This window comes from Xenia sp. Carnegie-2017, unplaced genomic scaffold (genome assembly GCF_021976095.1).
Source record: "Xenia sp. Carnegie-2017 unplaced genomic scaffold, XeniaSp_v1 HiC_scaffold_24, whole genome shotgun sequence".
NCBI classification, from domain to species: Eukaryota; Metazoa; Cnidaria; class Anthozoa; order Malacalcyonacea; family Xeniidae; genus Xenia; species Xenia sp. Carnegie-2017.
In genome coordinates, this window is record NW_025813487.1 from 13,892,058 (window position 1) to 13,912,720 (window position 20,663).

Below are 20,663 nucleotides of genomic sequence, written 5' to 3' on the forward strand. Positions count from 1 at the left end.
ATGAGGAATATTTAGTCTAAACGCCCTATTGAACGTACTGATGAGGAATATTTAGTCTAAACGTCCCTAATGAATGTACTGATGAGGAATATTTAGTCTAAACGTCCCTATTGAATGTACTGATGAGGAATATTTAGTCTAAACGTCCCTATTGAATGTACTGATGAGGAATATTTAGTCTAAACGTTCCTAATGAATGTACTGATGAGGAATATTTAGTCTAAACGTTCCTAATGAATATTGTGATGAGGAAATACGTCAGTAAACGTCCCTGTGATAGCAAGAGGCCACCATGTTATTACATAGTTAAATGCTGTTAATGACTTAATGTTGACAATTACCATATACAGTCTCTCAGATCTATAACAATTCAAACCAGCGGTTCATTACAGGTAACTTTACAAACAAATGGAAACAAATTTCTTTAAAGCAAATAACAAGAGTTTTAAAAACAAAAAGAAAACAGAAGTGAATGCCAACTTTTCCAAAACAGCGAGGACAATAAAGTTTAAATAAGAAAGCTTTGTCTCAGTTTAAATAATGCTTTATAATAAACCTTTTCTTAACTTTGCTTACTCGCTCTCCAGCCTGCGCGGTCTGTACATAAAGAAATATCTAATCCGATATTTCTCTTTAAAGAATTCGCGATTTCTTAGTAAGGGACTTATTATACAACTAACTTTAATATGGTTTTTTGAAATTTATGTGTTTCTATATGCTTTTCCTTCCACCTGTTCACATCAGAACGTAGACTTAAGAACAACACTTTACAGCTAATTAACATAGCTAAGTTACGAAGAAAACTGTAAAAATGACTAAATTAAAATGATTCTTGCTCGTTGTAGTATATTTTGACAATATCCAACAAAGTAGCTGTCCAATGCATCAACTAGAAGTTTGTCATATACCAAATTAAAAATTATTGAAATGTTAAATTGTTGTTCTTAATTCTTTACCGCTGAACCCAATCACTTAAACATTCTTCATTCATATGTCATTATTCTTTGATGCACTATTTTTTTGCTATTTTTCTTTGTATTTGTGCAGCTGTCTTATTAAGTCACTGGTTTGAACAGACACTTGTAAGCAATAAAAAAAAGCTGGTTTGATGTTGTAAATTTTACTGTATAGTTTGGTTCGACAGAAATTGGTGTATTTGGGGTTACAATTTTTTACCAATGAATGTTAGCAAAAATTAAATTTACTGTTGCCAAAGTTGATATTTAAGCACTTAAAATACGCTATGAAAACAATATCATTTTATGTCATTAGCACTTGAAGTCATTAACCTGTTTTGCCGTGTTCACACAGTTTAGATGCATTAATTTTGCTTCGGCGCTTTGTCTAAACAGAGGTAAAATATCAAAAACTTACCTTCTATAACATTGATTCGTCAACCAATGTATGTATCTTAATTTTTCTTTGTTTCCAAATTTTCTAACACATTTAAAGTATTATTGTTGATTCGTAAAGAGTGGGATTTGAGGCAAAACAAAATTCAATAAAATGTTAAATAATTGTGGCAATCGGCATAAGTGCATGCTTATATATTCTCAATACACGCTACTCCACACTTGAGGAAACAGTTTTGGCCAGCACTTACAAGTAAAACTTTGCAAAAACCACAACTCTATTGTTTACCATACTTGTACGAATCTTCATTTTCTCTGTTTGTTTAAGACGTATTTCTGCAGTTGCCTTATTGTGTGCGTTTTTCAAACAAAGACGTAAAGACAATAAAAGAACAAAAGGTAAGATGTAATAAATTTCGTTGGCTACAGTTGATGGTAAAACGAATGTTTGTTTATCCTCGTTGCTTTGTTAGCATTTAATATACAGCAAATTTTTTCTTTGACCGAGTTTTGCAGTTTACATGATGCCGGCTTGCCCTCGAAGTATTGAGGTTTCAAAGGCTAAAGACATCAACTATTTAACGTTTTCATAGAGAAGAATTCGCAATGATTAAGCCGTGGATAAAATGAAGATGAAGCTTAAGCAAATTTTACATGACGAAATCAAAATTTGAAAACAATAAAAGGTGCATGGGCTGCATGTTTACGTCACGGCCGCCATGTTGGTGGTCAAATACAAAAAAATGTTTTATCAAAGCCATTGTTTGCACAGGCCGATAAGAGCGGGTCAATTTTTTTCATAATTCCGTGGAAATTGTTTACAATACAGGAATAGGCGTATTGTTTTATTTTTGATGAGGGTATTTAGTCTAAACGTCCCTATTGAATGAACTGATGTGGAATATTTAGTCTAAACGTCCCTATTGAATGTACTGATGAGGAATATTTACTCTAAACGTCCCTAATGAATGTACTGATGAGGAATATTTAGTCTAAACGTCCCTACTGAATGTATTGATGAGGAATATTTACTCTAAACGTTCCTAATGAATATTTTGATGAGTAAATACGTCAGTAAACGTCCCTGTGATAGCAAGAGGCCACCATGTTATTACATAGTTAAATGCTGTTAATGACTTAATGTTGACAATGACCATATACGGTCTCTCAGATCTATAACAATTCAAACCAGCGGTTCATAACATGTAGTTTTACAAATAAATGGAAACAAATTTCTTAAAGTGCTTATATTACGAATTTTAGCCGCCCTTTTTTATGAGCTTAATTGAAAATTTGGATTATTTGAAGAACTATGACATGTCGCTGGACTTAAACAGATAAATATAAGTTCCTTAATTTTTCCTCCAAATTCGGGTACTATTTGCGAATTTTTTACGACGCCATATTGATACTTGTGACGTAGATAGTTGAACACGTCTGTTTCCGTCAATATAATATTATATTATAGGAGGTGATTTTGTTGTAGTTTTTCTTGTCTTAAAAACAAATAATGACAATATTTTCAATAAAATATTAAAAAACAAGTTTTCCGGAAAGTATGGCCTCAAATCAGTGCTCAGATAATTCGAATTCGATGTCTGAATGCGTATCTGATTCGAGCTCGGAATCCGTGGGTTATGTCGAGCATTTAAACGACTTCGCATATGACCATGAACCGCTAGCAGGAGATGGTGATGAAGTGCATACTCCAGATGATCCCGATGGAATTCTCCCTGCGACATTAGAACAACGAAGTGATGGCGTAATTCCACTTGGTGAATGGTAAGTTGTTGTTTTCTCCTGTTTGTAATATACATAAAGTTACTTTATAAACCAGAATGCTCCCACGTTTCAGGTGTAATTGTCAATGCTGTCATACCGATTTGTTAGAAGGCGCATTAGAGTACAGATGCTGTAAGGAAATAGGACCAGCTTAGCAGAAAATGACATTCGATGGCAGCATTGAGAAAATATCATGCATAACACAGCATGCCAAATTTGGGCCTTTAGTTCATGAGGCTGTCCTTGAAAACGTCAGGCCACTATTGAGAGATAGGAATGGACGTGCTTATCGCCGCCAAGCATCACAATCATTAAATATGTAAGATTGTAAATTGTATGAGAAACAATATTATCATCAACATTGTTTCATCAACAATAATTAGTCCAACCTTTTTATTTACTTCAGGTACTTGAGAGCTGTGGCAAACAGATGGTTGATGCGATGGTTTTGTGGGTCTATGGAATGGAAGAATACTCTGCCTTTACCTGCTTGTGTTTACCACTTTATTCGGAAAGCATATCCAAGTGGTAACACAACAGGTTACATACCATCAGAGGGGCGATGATGGAATAGTCTTTTAACTTGTGCACTGTAGAGACTGTTGACCTTCTTTGCTGAGTTTGGAATGGTCAGGAAATATGCCTAGATGAAAACCAAATAGGAGATACATGGATGCACTATATAATTTGACATGCAGTTTAATGGTTTGAAACAAGAGTAAACAATAAAAACAAATTGGTGCAACTACTGAGAGGTTAAGCTGAAAGAATTAAATGAAAGAAAATCTTTTCTTCAATGTCAGTCTGGGAAAAAAGACAAAAGAAAAAATATATGGAATTGAATCATAGCATAAATGTAAAAATGGAAAATAGCAAGCCGTTCAAATGGCGAATCGTTTGCTTCCCCAGTGCATACTTCAACATGCTCAGCTCCATCACTAGTAGATGGTACTTCCTCATTGAAAGAGCATGTTTCCTTCAGCGATGGCTTATGGAGAGTATGTCAAATAATCTACAAAACTTATATCGAATTTACATATGACAGAAGAAAAATTTACATAAACAAGCGTAAACTTACTTGTCTTCGCTTTCGATCGGTTATTTCGTCCTGTAATGGTTCAGGAATCCCAGCCACGTCAATGGTTGGGATAGCATCTTTCTTCAACCTTCTTTTGAGGTTGACTTGCACGCTCAAATTAAGGTCAAAACAAGAATCTTCAAAATGCGCAGAACACAAACACGAGGTAGAGGAAGCCTCAAAACCCGGTCTATGTTTACGCACAAAATTTACCCATTTTCTATGTCTTTGCGGCTCTTTTTCTTTTTTAGGAAACAGATGCATCGACATTTCTTCGGTTTTTGAATCATTGGCGCAACTAATTTGATTAGGTCCGCCAGCAACACAGCGTTTTCCTCCGCGTTTTTAATTAAGATTACTAGTAGAATACGCCATGTTGATATATGTGTTCAACTTTCTACGTAAAAAAATGCTGAAAATCGTGACTTTGAACGTCCGTAAAATCACTTTCACCTATCCAATTTCAATTTTAATTGCAGATTTAAAATCACTGAAACAAGGTCTTTCAATTTAGCTAATTAAAAAAGGGGGCTAAAATTCGTAATATAAACACTTTAAAGCAAATAACAAGAGTTTTGAAAACAAAAAGAAAACAGAAGTGAATGCCAACTTTTCTAAAACAGCGAAGACAAAAAAGTAAAGAAAGTTTTGTCTCAGTTTAAATAATCCTTTATAATAAACCTTTTCTTAACTTTGCTTACTCGATCTCCAGCTTGCGCGGTCTGTACATAAAGAAATATCTAATCCGATATTTCTCTTTAAAGAATTCGCGATTGCTTAGTAAGGGACTTATTATACAACTAACTTTAATATGGTTTTTCAAAATTTATGTGTTTCTACATGCTTTTCCTTCCACCTGTTCACATCAGAACGTAGACTTAAGAACAACACTTTACAGCTAATTAACATAGCTAAGTTACGAAGAAAACTGTAAAAATGACTAAATTAAAATGATTCTTGCTCGTTGTAGTATATTTTGATAATATCCAACAAAGTAGCTGTCCAATGCATAGACTAGAAGTTTGTCATATACCAAATTAAAATAAATATTGAAATGTTAAATTATTGTTCTTAATTCTTTACCGCTGAACCCAATCACTTAAACATTCTTCATTCATAGGTCATTATTCTTGCATGCAATATTTTTTTGCTATTTTTTCTTTCTATTTGTGCAGCTGTCTTATTGTGTCACTGGTTTGAACAGACACTTGTAAGCAATAAAAAAAAGCTGGTTTGATGTTGTAAATTTAACTGTATAGTTTGGTTCGACAGAAATTGGTGTATTTGGGGTTACAATTTTTTACCAATGAATGTTAGCAAAAATTAAATTTACTGTTGCCAAAGTTGATATTTAAAAACTTAAAATACACTATGGAAACAATATCATTTTATGTCATTAGCACTTGAAGTCATTAACCTGTTTTGCCGTGTTCACCCAGTTTAGATGCATTAATTTTGCTTCGACGCTTTGTCTAAACAGAGGTAAAATATCATAAACTTATCTTCTATAACATTGCTTCGTCAACCAATGTATGTATCTTAATTTTTCTCTGCTTCCAAATTTTCTAACACATTTAAAGTATTATTGTTGATTCGTAAAGGGTAGGATTTGAGGCAAAACAAAATTCAATAAAATGTTAAATAATTGTGGCAGTCGGCATAAGTACATGTTTATATATTCTCAATACACGCTACTCCACACTGGAGGAAACAGCTTTGGCCAGCACTTACAAGTAAAACTTTGCAAAAACCACAACTCTATTGTTTACCATACTTGTGCGAATCTTCATTTTCTCTGTTTGTTTAAGACTTATTTCTGCAGTTGCCTTATTGTGTGCGTTTTTCAAACAAAGACGTAAAGAACAAAGGTAAGATGTAATAAACAAAAGAAAATGTAAATGTAAATTTGATATGAAGGACAATGTTTACCAAACATTGACGAAATGATGGCGCCTGATTCGACCCTGAGCTAGTCACGAGATGAAGGTCACACAGTGGTGAGCAGGTGGTGAGCAGGTCAGTTGGTCAGAGCACTGCACCGGCACCGCATGGGTTCGAACCTGAGTCACCCAGGTCCGAAATTGTCCAGCGAAAGATCATATCTTCATTTAATTTCGCACTGCATCATTCATTTCCGAGAAAACATGAGCCCAACAATATTGACCTGCTCACCACTGTGTGACTTCATAGCTCAGGCACTGCACCGGCACCGCAGAGGTCATGGGTTCGAATCCCGTTGAGTCACCTGATTTTTTCAGGTCCTGAGACGATTGCTTAAATTGTCCAGCAAAGTGCGAAGATCATATCTTCATTTAATCTTGTTGCTTTGTTAGCATTTAATATAGAGCAGTTTTTTCCTTTGACAGAGTTTAGCAGTTTTCATAATGCCGGCCTTCCCTCGAAGTATTGTGGTTTTCAAAGGCTAAAGACATCAACTATTAAACGTTTTCATAGATCAGAATTGAGTCAATTTTTTTCATAATTCCGTGGAAATTGTATGCAATCCAGGAATAGGCGTATTATTCATTGTTGATGGGGATATTTAGTCTAAATGTCCCTATTGATTGTACTGACGAGGAAAATTTAGTCTAAACGTCCCTAATGAATACTTTGATGAGGAAATATGTCAGTAAACGTCCCTGTGATAGCAAGAGGCCACCATGTTATTACATAGTTAAATGTTGTTAATGACTTAATGTTGACAATGACCATATACAGTCTCTCAGATCTATAACAATTCAAACCAGCGGTTCATAACAGGTAATTTTACAAACAAATCTTAACAAATTTCGAAAAACAAACAGCAAAAAATTTTGAAAACAAAAAGAAAACAGGAGAGAATGCCAACTTTTACAAAACAGCGAGGACAAAAAAGTAAAAAAGGCTTCGTTTCAGTTTAAATAATAGTTTATAATAAACCTTTTATTAACTTGTTTATTCGCTCTTCGAGCCTGCGAGGTCTGCACATAAAGAATTAAATGATCCGATATTTCTCTTCAAAGAGTTCCCAATTAGTAAAGGCCTTATAATACAACTAATTTTAATTTGGTATTTCAAAATTTATGTGTTTCTACATGCTTTTCCTTCCACCTGTTCACATCAAAACGTAGGCTTAACAACAACACTTTACAGCTAATTAACATAGCTAATTTACGAAGAAAATTGTGAAAATTGCCTAAATTGAAATGATCCTTGCTTGTTGTAGTAGACTTTGATAATATCCAACAGAGTGGCTGTCCAATGCATCAACTAGAAGTTTGTTTTTTACCAAATTAAAATTAATATGGAAATGTTAAATTGTTGTTCTTAATTCTTTACCGCTGAACATAATCACTTAAACCATTTTTCATTCATAAGTCATTATTCTTTGATGCATTATTTTTTTGCCATTTCTCATTGTATTTGTGCTGCTGTCGTCTTGTGAACAAAGAGTTGTAAGAAATAAAAAAAGTTGGTTTCATGTTGTAAATTTTACTGTATAGTTCAGTCCGACACAATTTGTTGTATTTAGGGCCTAAAATTTTGCTAATGACTGTCAGCAAAATTGAATTTACTATTGGTAAAGTTGATAGTCAAAAACTTAAAATTCGTTTTATATTGTAACAATATAATTTTTCGTCATTGAGCACTTGAAGTCATTAACCTGCTTTGCCGTGTTTGCCCACATTAGATGCATTATTTGTGCTTCGTTGCTTCGTAGCTATAAACAGAGGTAATTCTCTAAAATGTCAAAAACTCTATGTTCTATAACATTGCTTTTTTAACCAACAACAACATCCAAATTTCCAAAAATTTAAAGTATTATTGTTGATTCGTAAAGGATAGGATTTGACGCAAAACAAATTCTATAAAATGTTGAATAACTGGGGCAGATGGCATGAGTGTTTGTATATACTCAATACGTCACTGCACACTCGAGGAAACAGCCTTGGCCAGCAGTTGCAAGTAAAACGTTGCGAAAGCCACAACTCTGTTGTTCGTCTGACTTGTATGTATCTTAATTTTTCTCTGTTTGTTTAAGGTGTATATCTGCAGTCGCCTTATTGTGTCCGTTTATCAATTAATAAAAAAACAAAGGTAAGATGTGATGTAGTTGATAGTAAAACGGAAGTTTCCTTATCTTATTTATATTATTTAATACTGCAAATTTTTTCTTCGACTGAGTTTGGCAAATAAGTGTTAATACAAACACCACACAACTTACGCCCCCAAATGATTTGATTCTTATAGTAAATGGAGAGATTTTTCATTTACCACAATACCTCCACGCTAGATGTAGGATTTGGGACAGGTTATCACATTAATGTTTTGATTCATATATTTATATACTATCATATTTTTTGCTCAAATCTCTCAACTACCTCAAAAGCAAATCCTATTCCACTGTTTTGTAAAAAATTTTGTTCTTTAGCGGAACCAGCGAAAAATTAAAAAGAAATCCCCTTAAGATTTTCAATTCTTATGGAGTATTCATTGTCATCAAGTACTCCACAAATAACTGCAAGCAAAGGAATAAGCTTGAAAAAATGTAAAAAGTTGCACAACCTTTCTACGATTTTCTGTGATATTTCTGTAAATTTTTATAAAAGAATTTGAGCAATCTCAAGATAACGCTGAAACCCAAAACTACTTAGCTGCCCTTAATATCGTTTATTTATATGCCCTAAATTGTTCGTTTATTTCGTAAGCTCTTCCCTCCTCAATAGAAAAAAAGCTCCGCGATGCATGTAATGTAAATATCTAACACCCTTTCAACATTATTTTTTGGTCATTATCTTTTAAAATTTTTACTTTATTTAGTTAATTTTTCAACTGTTACTTTTTGAATTTGTCAACTGAGCAATTTATCTGTTTTATACCTGCTAATGTGTTGACTTCAATGAATTAAAAATTCGAATGAAAATCCAATACGGGTATAGCATTAGAGACAATACGGGTATAACTATACAGCTATAGAGGCTGCGTGTTTATTTACTCCGTGTGTATAGTCGGCATAAGTGCATGTTTATATATTCTCAATACACGCTACTCCACACTGGAGGAAACAGCTTCGGCCAGCAGTTACAAGTAAAACTTTGCGAAAACCACAATTCTGTTGTTTACCATACTTGTACGAATATTCACTTTCTCTGTTTGTTTAAGGCGTATTTCTGCAGTTGCCTTTTTGTGTGCGTTTTTCAAACAAAGACGTAAAGACAATAAAAGAACAAAAGGTAAGATGTAATAAATTACGTTGGCTGCAGTTGATGGTAAAACGAATGTTTGTTTGCCTCGTTGCTTTCTTAGCATTTAATATAGAGCAATTTTTTCCTTTGACAGAGTTTAGCAGCTTACATGATATCGGCCTTCCCTCGAAATATTGTGGTTTTTAAAGGCTAAAGACATCAACTATTAAGCGTTTTCATAGATCAGAATTGAGTCAATTTTTTTCATAATTCCGTGGAAATTGTATGCAATACAGGAATAGGCGTATTGTTTCATTGTTGATGAGGATATTTAGTCTAAACGTCCCTATTGATTGTACTGACGAGGAATATTTAGTCTAAACGTCCCTAATGAATACTTTGATGAGAAAATATGTCAGTAAACGTCCCTGTGATAGCAAGAGGCCACCATGTTATTACATAGTTAAATGTTGTTAATGACTTAATGTTGACAATGACCATATACAGTCTCTCGATCTATAACAATTCAAACCAGCGGCTCATAACAGGTAATTTTACAAACACATCTAAAAAAATTTCGAAAAACAAACAGCAAAAAATTTGAAAACAAAAAGAAAACAGGAGAGAATGCCAACTTTTACAAAACAGCGAGGACAAAAAAGTAAAGAAAGGCATCGTTTCAGTTTAAATAATACTTTATAATAAACCTTTTATTAACTTGTTTATTCGCTCTTCAAGCCTGCGAGGTCTGCACATAAAGAATTAAATGATCCGATATTTCTCTTTAAAGAATTCCCAATTAGTAAAGGCCTTATAATACAACTAATTTTAATTTGGTATTTTAAAATTTATGTGTTTCTACATGCTTTTCCTTCCACCTGTTCACATCAAAACGTAGGCTTAACAACAACACTTTACAGCTAATTAACATAGCTAAGTTACGAAGAAAATATTGAAATGTTAAATTGTTGTTCTTAATTCTTTACCACTGAACCCAATTACTTAAACCATTTTTCATTCATAAGTCATTATTCTTTGATGCATTATTTTTTTGCCATTTCTCATTGTATTTGTGCTGCTGTCGTCTTGTGAACAAAAAGTTGTAAGAAATAAAAAAAGCTGATTTCATGTTGTAAATTTTACTGTATAGTTCGGTTCGACATAACTTGGTGTATTTGAGGTTACAATTTTTTACCAATGAATGTTAGCAAAAATTAAATTTAGTGTTAACAAAGTTAATATTTGGGAACTTAAAATACCCTATGAGAACAATATCATTTTTTGTCATTTAGCACTTTGCATTAATTTTGCTTCGGCGCTTTGTCTAATCAGAGGTAAAATATCAAAAACTTATCTTCTATAACATTGCTTCGTCAACCAATGTATGTATCTTAATTTTTCTTTGTTTCCAAATTTTCTAACACATTTAAACTATTATTGTTGATTCGAGGAACAACAGTTAAGAACAACACTTTACAGCTAATTAACATAGCTAAGTTACGAAAAAAATTGTGAAAATTGCCTAAATTGAAATGATCCTTGCTTGTTGTAGTAGACTGTGATAATATCCAACAGAGGGGCTGTCCAATGCATCAACTAGAAGTTTGTTTTTTACCAAATTAAAATTAATATTGAAATGTTAAATTGTTGTTCTTAATTCTTTACCGCTGAACCCAATCACTTAAACCATTTTTCATTCATAAGTCGTTATTCTTGAAGCGATGTTTTTCTTGTCATTTCTCACTGTATTCTCGCTGCAGTCGTATTGTGTCTATTGTTTAAACAAACACCTGTAGGCAATAAAGTTACAGCTGGTATTACGATGTAAATTTTACTGTATAGTTCGGTCCGACACAATTTGTTGTATTTAGGGCCTAAAATTTTGCTAATGACTCTCAGCAAATATGAATTTACGGTTGGTAAAGTTGATAGTCAAAAACTTAAAATACGTTTTATATTGTAACAATATAATTTTTCGTCATTGAGCACTTGAAGTCATTAACCTGCTTTGCTGTGTTTGCCCACATTAGATGCATTATTTGTGCTTCGTTGCTTCGTAACTATAAACAGAGGTAATTCTCTAAAATGTCAAAAACTCTATGTTCTATAACATTGCTTTGTCAACCAACAACAACATCCAAATTTCCAAAAATTTAAAGTATTATTGTTGATTCGTAAAGGATAGGATTTGACGCAAAACAAATTCTATAAAATGTTGAATAACTGGGGCAGATGGCATGAGTGTTTGTATATACTCAATACGGCACTGCACGCTTGAAGAAACAGCCTTGGCCAGCAGTTTCAAGTAAAACGTTGCGAAAGCCACAACTCTGTTGTTCGTCTGACTTGTATGTATCTTAAGTTTTCTCTGTTTGTTTAAGGTGTATATCTGCAGTCGCCTTATTGTGTCCGTTTTTCAATTAATAAAAAAACAAAGGTAAGATGTGATGTAGTTTATAGTAAAACGGAAGTTTCCTTATCTTATTTATATTATTTAATACTGCAAATTTTTTCTTCGACTGAGTTTGGCAAATAAGTGTTAATACAAACACCACACAACTTACGCCCCCAAATGATTTGATTCTTATAGTAAATGGAGAGATTTTTCATTTACCACAATACCTCCACGCTAGATGTAGGATTTGGGACAAATTATTGTAATGACTCATATATTTATATACTATTGTAGGATTACATAGTCAAAAACTTAAATTACGTTTTATATTGTAACAATATAATTTTACTCAACGCGCACTTAAATCACTTAACTTGCTTTACGTGTTTACTCAAATTTAGTACATTATTTGTGTTCGTTCTTCATAGCTATAAACAGTGTAATCTAAAAATCACAAAACTTTATGTTCTATAACATTGCTTTGTCAATAATAACAACAAAATTTCCAAACATTTAAAGTATTATTGTTGATTCGAAAGGATAGGACTTTGACGCAAAACAAATTCTAAAAATATTCTTGACTGGGGCAAATGGCAACTGATGAATATACTTCAATATGGCACTTCACACTTGAGAAACAGCCTTGGCCAGCAGTTGCAATAAAACTTGCAAATCCAGAACTTGTTGTTCTCTGACTTGACGCTCAATTTTCTCTTTGTTTAATGTATTCTGCAGACGCCTTAGGTTCTGTTTACAATTAACAACAACAAAGGCAACCATGTTTCTTTTGAAAGTACAAACGCAAGACTCCTTATCTTTTTAGATTCTTTAATACTGCAAATTTTTTCACCACTGAGGACAAATAAGTGTTAATACAAACACCACAAACTTACGCCCCCAAATGATTTGATTCTTATAGAAATGAGAGATTTTTTCATTTACCACAATACCTCCACTAGATGTAGGATTTGGGCAGGTTATCACATTAATGTTTTGATTCATATATTTATATACTATCATATTTTTGCTCAAATCTCTCAACTACCTCAAAAGCAAATCCTATTCCACTGTTTTGTAAAAATTTTGTTCTTTAGCGGAACAAAATTAAAAGAAATCCTTAAGATTTTCAATTCTTATGGAGTATTCATTGTCATCAAGTACTCCACAAATAACTGCAAGCAAAGGAATAAGCTTGAAAAAATGTAAAAAGTTGCACAACATTTCTACGATTTTCTGTGATATTTCTGTAAGTTTTTATAAAAGAATTTGAGAAATCTCAAGATAACGCTGAAACCCAAAACTACTTAGCTGCCCTTAATATCGACGTTCGTTTATTTCGTAAGCTCTTCCCTTAATAGAAAAAAAGCTCAGCGGTGCATGTAATGTAAATATCTAACACCCTTTTAAAATTATTTTCTGGTCATTATCTTTTGAAATTTTTAATTTATTTAGTTAATTTTTCAACTGTAATTTTTTGAATTTGTCAACTGAGCAGTTTAGCTGTTTTAGAGCTGCTAATGTGTTGAATTCGATGAATTAAAAATTCGAATGAAAATCCAATACGGGTATAGCATTAGAGACAATACGGGTATAACTATACAGCTATAGAGGCTGCGTTACAAGAAATTGTAAAGTACTTTATGATTTCATAGGTTTTTTACATGTATCATGACATAACAGGAAATTGAAATAAAATAGCTAATGGGAAGCTCTGCATGCACAATTGTTATTTTCATATTCAGATAAAGAATTTTAACATCGTCTTGGGTTTTTAATCTATTGTATCTAAAATAAATGATTTGCTTTGATTTTAATTTGATCTCGCTTTCTTCACTTCCTTAGCGCTATCCACTAAAAGCATTTTTCATCGTTCAATAAATCTCTTGAAACACAAGAAGTTGAAATTTAGACTGAACCGAGTAAGAAGAATAAAGCATAAATTTAAAGTTAACCAAGTTTCATTATTTTAAGAAAATTATAACCACGTACCTATATAATAGCTACAGTGGCTACCAATAAGAGAGCCATCATGCAGCCATATGAGACTAACTCGATCTATTTCTGAACAGTTTTTCTCGCTACACAATTTTGCTGAAATGACTTTTTAGATAATGCTCATATATTGCTCAAAATACGTTTTGATCGTGATCTGCTTGCATCACAGATGTAATTGTGACGTAGTCATTGTCGATCTAAATATAAATTTAAAGTCTTCTGTGATAACGTACATACATCCAACAATCAATTATAATTTAGAGCTTTACTGTATATCCTTGGATCTATGCAATGATGAGTTTAATGATATGGTGGTTATTGTGGCTGTTATTTGGTCAAGGATTCACAATGAAAATGGGTTGGAATGAAGAACTTGAGTTTTGTGAGGAAGAATGGAAGAAATTTGTGGCGGACAAAATTGAAATCGATTCGAAATGCAACAATACTCGTACACGTTGTTGTGTTGAGGAGAAGAAATATCTTTTGGAGCGATTTAAAATGTTTAGTGAAATATGTCCTCTTGAAGGTAAAGTAAACAACAGTTCAGTTTACAGTAAGTACAGAGCATCAACTGGCCATCAAGGCAAACAATCACAACACTTATATTACTGAGGTACTGTTTAATTTAAATATGTAATTGAAACCGTGTTCTTAGAAAGTGCAATAAAGTAAGGTACCTAAAGTAAATGGTTTGAACCCGTAAGGTACATGTTAAAGTACTCAACTGATTTGGATACACTAGCTTCACAGCATTGACGCAGAATAATATCTCGTTCATTGTTCCTCTGTCTAGTTACAAAAGCAAAGTAATATGACAGTAGAGTCAAAAATATAATATATGCAGTTATATGATAAAGTCTGTATAGTTATTGTCTATTTGGGTTTAAGGAGGACTTTCGATTCAATGTGAATAGTATGTAACATTTTGTGGCCAAATGAGTGTCACTTTCTACTTGTTCTTTTCTCTGGACAACCAGTTAAAGATAACTTAATTTTTGTTAGGGACATGTGGATGCAGCCCGATTATTTTGAACTTTACTGTTTTGTCACAATGGCCTCTTTTACAAAATCATTACGAAAATGGAAAGAACCAGAAAACTTAACGTGTTCACATAAGTACATAAATGAAAGAATAGAAAAGTCATATCTTATGCGATATACTAGCTTTGGAATGAAACAACACAAAATCCTTTACAAGTATGTTTTATACGGTGGAAAAAATCACACTTGTTATGTTCTCTTCAACGTGAACCTAAAACAAGGTAAATGCAAGGCAGTTCATTTTAGTTTCTCCTGTGTCAGTTTAATTTATAGTACACCAATGTGATTATAATGCTTCATATTCAACTTCGCTCAAATCCATACGGCACTTTGACCTATATTCAATTCATCATGTACGTATACTCTTAAGTGAATTTCTTTGCAGTTGCAAAGCTAATAGAATACACCCCGAAACAGCCAAGTATGTTTAATTCGTCATACATATATTATAATGTAAACCTGTAAAAGAGTAAAAGCTCAATTCAAGAGCGTGTCTTGGTTATTTTCGGGTTTATTGATTTTATTCATTAACGATCACGTTGGAAGATTTTGGTTGTTTGTTAATGGGTGTGAGGGTTAGGGTTAAGATGTTCATATATTGATCTGTGCTAGTTAAGCTTTATTATTATAATACAACGGTGATGCAATCTCGATTGTGATTGTCTAAAAGCCTTCAAATAATTGTCAATACACTATCACCTAGAAAAACATTGAAAATTACCTGTAGGTGACGAATTTTCTTTATGAGACAACTGTATATACAAGAAATATTTTGGTAGAATCTTCATCGAGACTTTCAAGTGTTTTACTCTGCTCAAATTATCGGGAATATAGACGAAAAACACCGAAAGTGTTAAACTGTTTGTCCAGAGAGTTTTCATCGCGTATTTACAGGAAATAGACGAAAGCGAACCGCAAAATTTTTCAATCAGACTGCAGTCAGCGCTATCCCCTCAGATTTGCTTCGGTAGATATCCAATTGACCTCGGTCTGAATATTCTTTTATATCATGCTCAACTTAATCCAAAATTGTTAAATATTTTAACGGGAGAATGTTCTTATATCACTTCAGTAGAAATAAATTTCGTTGTATATTAACCCTCTGTATAATATCCCTGTACATATTTGTATGCATCTCTCCTCTGCATGTATAAACCTTTATAAACCCGTAAAAAAGCCTCACGATTTTGTATAAGCCCTGGCATGATATTTATTTAAATTGTTTGGAATTTTAAATTGTGCAACTCTGGTATTCTTATTATCAAGAGCACTATTTCACAGCACAACTTAAATGAACTCCACCAAAAAGAGTGTACAGCTTACAGAGTTCACAATTCAGTTTTACATTGAATTATATATTCCTTGTCTTCAAGTTTGAATAATACTAACCTAAATCATCAACTTTTTCTGGGCACAAATTTGTATAAGTGTTTAGATAAACTTCCTTTTCATCAAAAACGAAAGTCATGGGAGTTTATACAGATGAAAAATCAGGTTCAGCAAACAATCTTAAAATATTTCAAATATTTCAATTGCGTAAACAAACCATAACTCTCCTTTTCCATCGTAACAGACCGTGCGCCGTGAAATTTTTATTAATTGATTTTTTACACTTTTCAACTTGTTTGTAAAATTTTTCAGTCTCCATGCCATTGAACTAAAATACATGGAACGCTACACCAAGCATATAATTGAACCATATTTTACGCTACACGCGAGATTTTACCCAAGACACGCGCGTTTAGTGTTTCGAGTTCCTCTCGCGGAGTAAAAATTGATTGACTACACACTCGTGTCTGGGGTAAAGTCTTGCGTGTCTGGGGTAAAATCACGGCTTTAAAAAATTATTAGGGTTTTGTATTACAGGTAGCGTTCCATGTATTTTAGATCAATGCTCCATGCTGAATGCCTTAAATTGTTTCATACGCCATTATTTTTAAAATGACCCTCAACAGCAATTGGTTTATTTTATTCTTTAGAAAGGTTGAATTACAAGGTGGCTTTTTTTGGAGTGTTTTTTCCGATATTGATAGAATTCAGTATGCTAAATTATTTTTCATAAGGTCATATTATTTTTATATATATATTTTGTAGAGTGTGATATTTTCAATCATTTTTATCATGTATCATTGTCCTTTTTCAGATACGAATGGATTTTTCATCAAACATGTTCAGTCAGGAAAGTGTGTTTATGATTATTTACACTCTCCCTTCCTGTATACAATGAATTGTTCTGAGAAGTCAGCTTTTTTTAAATTTTTACAATCTGGCTCCATCAATAGGTCGAATACAACAAGGTGTCTTGTGAGATACGATATTTATGTGGGGTTATCTGATGGAAATTTTACTGCAGAATGCGGAGCCATCAATACCATAACCCAAACAAATTGGGGTGGTCTGTTCTTTTCACGCTATAATACATGCATAGTACCTACAGGAGTTTTGTTCAACTGGAGACTGAGACTGACCAGTTGTAAAAAAGAAGAGAATCAGCGATTCAATTTCGGCAAGTGAGAATATTCATCCAGTTAGCGTATATATACTTAAACTCTGATTAAAAGCCACTGCAAGGCCGCAGATATAGGAATGGCGCCAGTGAAGTCACTGCCATCACACACTTCATTTTTATCAAATCAACTTTTATTTTACAGGAATTCACAAATAAGCTTGTATAGATTTGAATTTACTTATTTTTGTGTGTCTTTAATAGGCTCAGTAACATGTGATGGAAAAATATATCGGACGTTAGTTGTTCTAATAATCAATATATGGTGATAAAAGTTGCAGAATATCGTGGATTGAGAAAGGAAGCATTTGTGGCTCAGTTTTGATTACAATTGTAGTGTCGATGTAACATGTGACCTTAAAATTACTGTGATGGTGAAAGAAAATGTAATGTAACTGTTGATGATAATCATTTCCTTCAAATATTTGTCCTGGTTTGGAGAAATATCTTTACTTTGAATATCAATGTAACTACACAAGTATGCCATACAGAAAAATTTGCAATCGTAAGTATTATATGGGCAGATTATATTTTGCTTATTATTAAAGAGCTTCGGGACAAATTTTGACCTTAATGCGCAATGGTATGGTGCTCATTTTATACTATGTACGTTATCAATTTAGAAAAGTTGACACAAATTTGAATTTTCGTCGGGTGTCTTCACCAGGCGTGGTTTGTTTATGCAGTTTTATCTCGTATTGTATAATTTAGTGTCTTTTATAATGTGACATTTAAACTTGTGTCCTAAATATTTTTCATAAGTTTAATGGTTTGGTGAATTTTGTGTTTTAGTTTGTTAATGCAAACTTTGTTCATGGAAACATATCTTCTTCCAGTCAATTTGATTTATCAAATCTATTTCTTTTAAAATCTTTTGGCCATTCTATGTAGGCCAAAAGTGACATTTACAATTGCATTTGTATTCATATTTTCATGACTTCACACTACAGAATTTTTACATATACTGTATATATATACAAAGATAGATTCATTACAATTCCTATGAATTGGGAAGCTAAACGCAGCGCTCACCTATAAAAAAACGGTATTTGTTCTGGTTTCATTAATGATTCACATAATCACTTAGACACATTTTGTTGTGATTCGTGTTTACAACACAAGAGAAAAGTTCTCAGTTCAACTTATTTGCCTGTAGTTCATTGTCAACTTAAAGATTAAAATCAAAACAGTGCTTACCAACTTTAAGTGTAAATCTATAAGATACTGTGTCCATCAGAATGTGGAAAACATTTCTGGTTAAGTGCTTTCAAACTAAAATTTTTTTTAAGTTAATGTCACCTTCTGTGTTCTTCTGATATTCAAACTCCGTGTATATATTTTATTCATGGACGAGATTTGTCATATTTATGTTCATAAAACCACTTCTAAAAACACAGATTTCACTTTAAGATATGCGCCATAATCACAATTAAAGGAAAAATAATTTTGATTTGTGTAGTTATGGATGTACGCCTGTCTAAGTCGAATCTTCCAAACGAAGGTGTCGTGAATGTTATTACCAAGTTTAGAAACTTCACCATTTGCAACAAAGGTCTTTTGCACAAAATAAATACGATTATTTGTAAACAACTTGGTTATCCTACCGCAGCATCTGGGGGAGGCTCAATGTCACTATCATCTTTGATGCATCAATCGTTTATACCTGGAATTGTCAAATGTGATGCTCGAGTGAACGATTTATCTCAATGTGCTATCACTCAAAATAATGATTGCTCTCAATACTCGTACGTTACATGTAAGCATTCTCATTCAATTTTTTGAATGTATTAACGTATTGCAGGACACATTTGTATGACGTTAGAAAAGATTTTAGCGAAGAATTTAAGGAATGAATGTGTTACTTTTGTCTTCTCAACTTACATCTGTCTATTGTTAAGCATCATGACTTACCTCTATCATCAAGACTTACATCTGACATCGTAGTGTCACTGTATTTTACGCTGACTTGGAGAATTTCACAATTCTTCTTTTACATAACAAAAGAAATATAGCATCACAAAATATAAACGATTGCTACTCTTAAATAATAAATAATTAAAACAGGATTGCTGCGAATACTGAGGATTAAATTAATTTTACTCTTGCTACTTCATTTCGTGCTTCAAAAAATGTCCAATTGTCATTCCTCTGCAATACGATTGACGTTCACTCTTTAATGGAATTTAAATCGCTACGGTATTGTTGTTATTTGACAAGATACTTACGGTTTCTTGTCATAGCTGGCTTGATTCCAACTGGAATTTAACCTTATTTAATAAAAGCATGCAAAATCAGTCGTATTCCTCCAATATATCTTGTGCTCTTTTTCTTTCTTAAGAAAACAGTTTTAATTTTTCCAATTTTACGTGAATGGAGAACAATATGAGAGTGCACCATTGCTCTCTATCAAATCAAACCAGTTCTAATGTTATAATGCATTTCAACCAAATCCTTTTCTATTTAAGGTCATGTTTGTGATAATCCTCTATTAAAAACGCAGAAAAATTCCCAGATTCTTGGTTTACTGCCTTCCCAAAGAGTCGTAGTGCTGCTAAAGCAAGAATATCCAGTGGTAGTTCATGGTGTGCTCCTGCTGCTAATGGCAATCATTACCTTCAACTGAATTTTCCGAGTCTTTATACAGTTAACGTTATCACTATCTTTGGAGACAGTTCAAGTTCAAGCTTTGTAACTAAATATCACTTGCAGACAAACATTGATGGTGTGAACTGGAAATCTGAAAAATCCCAGAAGGTAACAGTAGACTTATCGAATTTGTATATTATAAATTTAAAGGAAATTTAAAAAGGAATGAAGTTATAAACTAAGTAAACTTTTAAATTGCTATTTATATACAAACTTGTGTGCAGATGTTGATTCAGTGGTGTAGCCGGCACGCAAAATTGCTGGTTCTATGTAAATTTCAGATCATTATCATTATTCATTTCTTTAGAGATCTATTGTTTTACAGTTAGTGAGCTCTGAGAAATTTACATATAGCACGACCAAATTTGTGGGCTAGCTACGTCACTGTGTTGATTGTCTTGGTTACTCCTGCACTACGAAGGACTCTTGCATTTGATTATAAAGTTTAAATTGTAGCTATGTGCATGATTTGAAGAGATACATAGACAATGCATAAACTACTCTCCTCTGGACAGCGTTAAACAAACCTTTCTTTTCTCTAACCTTGCTCTGCAAATACACGAAAATCAATTTTTTGTTTTATTCCAGATTTATCTAGGAAACAAAATGGTTACAATGATGCGGCTATAGAAAAGTTTTCTGGTGGCCTTAAATCCAAAGCTTTGCGAATCTTTCCATTGAAATTTGTTGGTGCACCGTGTTT

The 20,663-nt window shown here is 32.9% G+C and overlaps 3 protein-coding genes across 4 annotated transcripts in view; all 3 read left to right on the plus strand.

Moving 5' to 3' along the window:
* LOC124450299 (ubiquitin carboxyl-terminal hydrolase 14-like) overlaps positions 1-20,663 on the plus strand; it is an 86,059-nt gene that overhangs the window by 44,306 nt on the left and 21,090 nt on the right. The gene's annotated exons all lie outside the window — the stretch shown is intronic.
* On the plus strand, positions 1,287-15,477 carry LOC124450302. The gene is made up of 6 exons (XM_047000942.1): positions 1,287-1,354; positions 1,681-1,751; positions 5,613-5,694; positions 9,355-9,425; positions 14,029-14,293; positions 14,770-15,477. The coding sequence occupies exons 5-6, from the start codon at positions 14,059-14,061 to the stop codon at positions 14,868-14,870; spliced, it is 336 nt and encodes a 111-aa protein (XP_046856898.1). The 5' UTR covers positions 1,287-1,354; positions 1,681-1,751; positions 5,613-5,694; positions 9,355-9,425; positions 14,029-14,058; the 3' UTR covers positions 14,871-15,477.
* Positions 17,798-20,663, plus strand: part of LOC124450288 — a 76,608-nt gene continuing 73,742 nt past the window's right edge. The window contains exons 1-2 of the mRNA XM_047000920.1: positions 17,798-17,819; positions 18,774-19,070. Of these exons, the coding sequence (XP_046856876.1) occupies positions 18,776-19,070 (295 nt within the window). The 5' untranslated portion in view covers positions 17,798-17,819; positions 18,774-18,775. The remainder of the gene's footprint in view (positions 17,820-18,773; positions 19,071-20,663) is intronic.

Excerpts from the sequence above, each read along its gene's own strand:
- LOC124450302 (XM_047000942.1), top strand. The coding sequence starts at position 14,059 with ATGATGAGTTTAATGATATGGTGGTTATTGTGGCTGTTATTTGGTCAA. Across the intron at positions 14,294-14,769 it reads TGAAATATGTCCTCTTGAAG|GGACATGTGGATGCAGCCCG; the intron begins GTAAAGTAAACA and ends AATTTTTGTTAG.